General features: G+C 40.4%; 1 protein-coding gene across 1 annotated transcript in view; it reads right to left on the bottom strand.

The window, feature by feature from the left end:
- Positions 1–2197: 2197 nt before the first annotated feature.
- The window catches only part of LOC145666541 (uncharacterized), a 36005-nt gene continuing 32202 nt past the window's right edge, over positions 2198–6000 (bottom strand). The window contains exon 7 of the mRNA XM_081733894.1: positions 2198–2776. Within this exon, the coding sequence (XP_081590020.1) occupies positions 2198–2776 (579 nt within the window). The remainder of the gene's footprint in view (positions 2777–6000) is intronic.

The following is a 6000-nucleotide window of genomic DNA, read 5'->3' as shown; positions in this document are numbered from 1 at the left end:
TGGCATTTTTGTCGAATTCATAGTTTTCGGAGTTGCGAAACCGATTCTAATAACTTTGGAAGGTAGTTTGTACCCACTTCAAGATGGGCTTTTAATCATATCAATTTCTCATCGTGAGAAGAAATGGCCATTTCAGCTATTAAGCCAACCTTGGCAATCGATGAAAAAATTGTGTGGATGTGTTTCGTCTTTTAAATGAAATAAGACATGTTAAAATCAAAGATGGACTGGGTCAATGGGTCGGTTGATAAGTGGGTGAAATGGGTCAAAATTTGTGAGTGGGTCAGTGGATCGTAGGTCAAAAGGACGTGACCTACTGCGAAACAACACTCACTGTGACTCACACTGACCCACCGACCCAGTATGTACAGTGCATTGTAGACAGCATCTTCTGAACACTGGTGAGCTTGTCTACTTTTTACTTTCAATATATCCATTTTTCTTTTTTCATTTGTTTCTAATTAAAAATTTCAGGCACTTTTGGATTTTGATATTTGCAATTGAAGAGTGGCAATAGCAATAGGAGTTCGATTTTGAGATGCAGCCTGTGAGCTTTTAAAGGAGCTAACTACTGGAAAAACATTTTTGAATCATAAGTAACTATGTCTGCGTGATCATCACGGCCAAATTGCAAAGTCAAATGAAATGATGTTTGGTATACTGGGTGTCAAAAAATTCCACCGATAAATTTCGGGAGGTAAATCCTCTCATACGAAGAAACAAAAAAGCTAAGTAAACATGGGTCCGGAAACGCGTTGTTTCGGAGATATAAGGCGCCGAAACCGTGGGAAATGAATCTTCAAAGGTGTATATTTCAGAAACTATTCAACGTAGAGGGTGCGGTTTGAAAACTCACCAGCGAAGTCATACCTCTGGTTAAACATGCATGTTTCATAATCTTGCAATGCCTGCGGAAGGGATTCCCGGATAATCTGCCGAGTGAAGATGCCTCGAAAGGGGGTATGAATGGACGACTTCCTCACCTGTTAACAGTACTTCCTTGTACCAAGACGATAATTCAAACGGATACAAAATGGTGGACACTTGTATACCTGCTGTGTGTGGTTGCATGACCGCCACATACGGATGGTGCCCAATAATGAAGTTCGAAATATGAAGTACTGTGAATATGCAGTCGAAGGTTCGTAGGGAGGCACGAGCGGTGTTGCTACAGCATAACACATAAAGCAGAGTGAATGAGAGCTGTTGAAACTAGATGCAAACCCGCTATCAAAAATGTACATAAATTATCGTGGACAAATGTATGTTAGCATACGCAGCATTGTGGAGTATAGTATGAACATACGTAAAAAGCAGTTGACAAATGACCTACTGAGAACAGCGATAATGTGATTCGCATATTAATGGCATAGTTGGTGGCGTGCAATGCTGTAAAGCATAACCTCCAGGCACAAATAAAATACACAAAGCACAAAGACAGAAGAAGACGAGTCAATACATGAAATGGTGTTTGTAATTCACTTGTACCTTACAGCGTCACGAAATCTACTAAAAATGTGAACCATTGACTTCAATGCACAAGAGATAGCGTCGAAGCACTTCGTCTCGCACACAAGGAAAAACGTCGTGGTTAATACGAATTTTTGCGGAAGCCTCGACAATGCGGCCCACAAGGTCCAATTCATTCTCCACTGGTGTCTGGTAGACCAACTCCTTCATGTGTCCCCATAGGTAAAAGTCCATAGGTGTCATATCCGGTGATCCAGGAGGCCATGCTACAGGACCACCATGCCCGATCCATCGATTCCCAAAAATATCAGAAAGTATAGTTTGAGCACGCCGCGGCCGATGGGGTGGAGCTCCGTCATGCTGGAACCACATTTGTCGCCGGACTGTAAGGGGAACATTTTCTAGCAGTTCCAGGAGTACCTCTGAAAGAAACACACTGTAAGTATGCATGTTCAGTCGTGGAAGTAATACATAAGGTCCTACTAAGACATTATCCACTATAGCGGCCCACACATTAACTGTAAATCGTTCTTGATGACCTCGGCGAAACATTGCATGCGGATTGTTTGCTGCCCACACATGCCTATTATGAGCATTGCAACATCCGTCACGAGCAGGGATGTAATGGGGCATATACGGAAGTATACGACGTATACCCACCTAAAATTTTGTAGTCTGTCGTATACTCACCTTAAATTTACGAAAGAATGAGAGTATATTGGGGTGCCTATATGCCAAGTAGTCTTGCGTATACGCTATACTCTTGAAAACGATCTAGCGTATACCTTCCAGAAATTCTAGCATTACACCACTGGTCACGAGTAAAACTACTCTCATCCGTGAAGAAAACATGCCGCGCGAACTGCGGATTCTCCACACACTGCCGCAGGTACCATCGGGCAAATCGCACACGTTTGGGATAGTCTGTAGGACACAAAACTTGTACTCTTTGAGGATGATATGGATAAAGATGCTCGACGTTCCAGACTTGCTGGTGCTGAACATGCAACACATGTCCAACGGCCCGCGTGCTTGTTGAGGGATTTTGTTCAAATTGGTCCAACACATTCTCTTCGAATGCTGGTGTTCTCACTGTTCGTGGTCTTCCTGCATCAGGCCGGTGAATATGTAAGAAACCTGATTCTCGCAGCTGCCGATCAATTGACGTACATGTAGTGTGATGGGGGCACCGTCGTTCTGGAAAACGTTCTCTATACAGTCTTTGTGCCTCCCTTGCATTTCCCAAAGCTGCACCATATGCCAGATGCATATCACTTAATTCTGCCCAAGTAAACTCAATTTCCAACTACGGTGTTTTATAAAGCACAGACAGTAAGCACTGCACACAAACACAGTCGCTTGCAGAATATACATCAGTCTTCGGCAGACTAGCTTCTTTAGGTGCTCGTCTGTCATATGGCTTAGAGTCGAATGCCACTAACAGCATGACTGTGTTAGTCAATGTTTATTTTATCTTCTATCGTATTTTTGTTCCTATAAACAGTTTTGGACGTAAGAAAAACGCTATGTACTGTCATTTCAAGGACAATGTCTTTTTGTTGAATATTCTGGATTCAGTTAAAATTATCGTGTGAAACTGAAATACCTCTTACATGTTTTAAGATTTAAAGAAGACAAGAAACCAATTTCCTTACACACAGTAAAATAATAATAAATGATGTTTTTGTTTTTAAAGATCGACAATACTTCCAGAGTTCGACTGCGTGTGCATTTGAATGCAGCCTAAATCTGTTTACATTATGAGAGTTAATTACATCCGACGACTAAAGTTCAGACACAAATGCAGGCGATCTTGCGGCCAGAGCGTTTATAGAGGTACCATCTTGGCATTCGACTTGTGAAACTAAAGAAAGCCACTCAGAATGGTTGAACAAAGAGTGGTGAATCTAGGCTGGGATCGGGGGGGCCTTGGTTCCCCAATTTTGCTGCGTTACTAGAAAATCACTAATGTCATAAATACCAAAACACAGTCCAAATTACGTATTTTACATAGCAAAATACTGACACCCCCTCCCCCTCCAGTTTTTACTTTCAAGATCGGCTACTGAACCAAGGATCGTACCCGGTTATCTCTATACTTAATCTACTCTGGTGTGTTAAATTGGAATAGGCGTATAGATTTGAGGCGCCAGCAGTTGCATTGTAAGCAAAAATAAACATGAGAAGAGTATGACGTTATAATTATTATTTTGTAATAACGTCCCCGCCTTATAGACCTAACGAAGTGGACACGAAGACAATCTTGATGTAACTTTAAATGGACGAATAAAGACAAGGTATAAAATATGAAGGCGGTTTATTGTTCTGTTTACATATTTTGGAATCCGTTAACACGAGCGGCTTGGGTACCCGAAGAGAAAATGAAACCGTAGCAGGACTTACATTAAATTTAACGAGCTAAACCAATTCATTTAGATATCACATTCGCGCACTACAGTATCATTCAATTGTACGTTTATAACAATTGTTTATTGCTTGATTGTTTATTTGTTAAGATGTTCAACGTCCCCTTTCATATAGCGGTGCTATATGGAGACGGGACCTAAAATTTCAAATGCGGTCCGATCCATCTCTTGGTTGTTGTGACATTCACTCAGTTCACTAGACATAACGATATTTCTAGCCATTGCTAAATATTACTCATATCTGGAAATGTGCTGACTGTATTCGCTATCGTGCTATTTGGGGTTTTCCTTTGCATTAAGTGTTTTCACAATTTCAATCACTGTGCTTCGTGTGTTATGCTGTAGCAACACCGCACGTGCCTCACTACGAACCTTCGACTGCATACACTAGTTAACAGGTTTTGTTACATAAAAGGAAATACCTGTTCTTAAAGGAACTTTTTGCGCTGAATTCGAATATGCACTCGGTTTTTCTCCATCACGTACGATTTTCCCGTAACAGAGGGATTTTCGGGAAATTCCCTCAAAAATTTCCCTTTTCGTTTATTTTACACCCCAAGATCTTGTCCCCTTGCATATACTAACATAGAAATTATACCTAAGTATACTTTGATTCATATTTAACAAACCCTCCAAGTTTCGTAATAATCGCTTTATTCTTTCTAGAGAAATAAATATGTTTGTATGTATACTGTGTGTACTGTTTATTGCACCTGATAGTAATGCTTTCAGATCTCTTAAGTTGAGGTAAAACGTTTTGCTTTATTACCACAAACACATATATAAAATATAATACAATATAATTTACAAGTGTGACAATTTACAATAAACAATAATACAAATGTACCAAAAGGTCATGAAAAGACAATCAAAACTATCACAATATATGAAACTTCCATTGGGTTACAAAAACGTACACTACTTCCTTCTTTTGTAAGAAATGTTGCATTCTCTAACAAGACCCCAACAATAGTCCCCCATCATTGAAGGATCCCATCGTCCCTGGTACATTTTCTCCATTGCCATTATATCTTGGTGGAATCTTTCCCCCTGTTCATCGCTGAGAGCACCTAGGTTAACAGGAAAGAAGCTGAGGTGGGAGTGCAAAAAGTGGATTTTTAAAGACATCCTACAACCCAACTCTTTGTATTTCTGTATCATGTCCTGTACGATTTCTGTGTAACTCTCAGCTTTGTTATTGCCCAGAAAGTTGCGCACAACACACTTAAATGCTGTCCAGGCAGCTAGCTCAGCACTGTTTAACTTGCTGTCAAAGCTATCATCAAGTATTGATTTCCTAATTTGGGGACCAATAAACACTCTCGCTGAAATCTTAGCATCACTCAGGTTAGGGAACTTATCTCGCAAATACTTGAAACCTTCACCAGATGTGTCCATGGCTTTGACAAAGTTTTTCATAAGTCCTAACTTGATATGAAGTGGCGGTAGTAATATCTTATTAGGATCTACCAAAGGAGCGTATTTGACGTTGCATTCTCCAGGTACGTAATTCACTCTAGGTTCCCATTCCTTCACTTCATAATGTTTGTCATCAGCTCGGCTATCCCATAAACATAAAAAACATTGGTACTTCGTGTAACCGCACTGCAGTCCTAATAAAATACCAACTACCTTGAGATCACAACATATTTGCCAACAATGGTCCTTGTAATTTATAAGATTTAGCAAGGTTGACATGGTGTCATAGGATTCCTTAATCTTCACTGAGTGCGCAAGTGGTATAGAAGGTTTTTTATTTCCATTATGTAAAAGGACAGCTTTAAGGCTGACCTTTGACGCGTCGATAAATAACCTCCATTCTTCTGGAACGTAAGGAATTCCTAGCTCCGCCATCAACCCATTTATATCCGTACATACGCACACATTATCTTGCATTGAGAAATAGCTTGAAAATTGAACATGCCTTTTCCTGTACACTGATATGTTCGTTTCTGCATCCAATAAGTTCCACTACTGGAGCCTTGATCCCAGAAGTTCCGCCTCTTGTTTTGTCAGGTGCAAATCACGGACTAGGTCATTAAGTTCACATTGCCGGATGAAATGTGGCTCGCGAACACAGTCAGGGATGAACGTTGGATCCTTG

This window comes from Thermobia domestica, chromosome 1 (assembly GCF_964235325.1).
Source record: "Thermobia domestica chromosome 1, izTheDome1.hap1.1, whole genome shotgun sequence".
Taxonomy (NCBI): domain Eukaryota; kingdom Metazoa; phylum Arthropoda; class Insecta; order Zygentoma; family Lepismatidae; genus Thermobia; species Thermobia domestica.
Note: the sequence above shows the minus strand (reverse complement) of the source record. Positions and strands in the feature narration are given on the sequence as shown.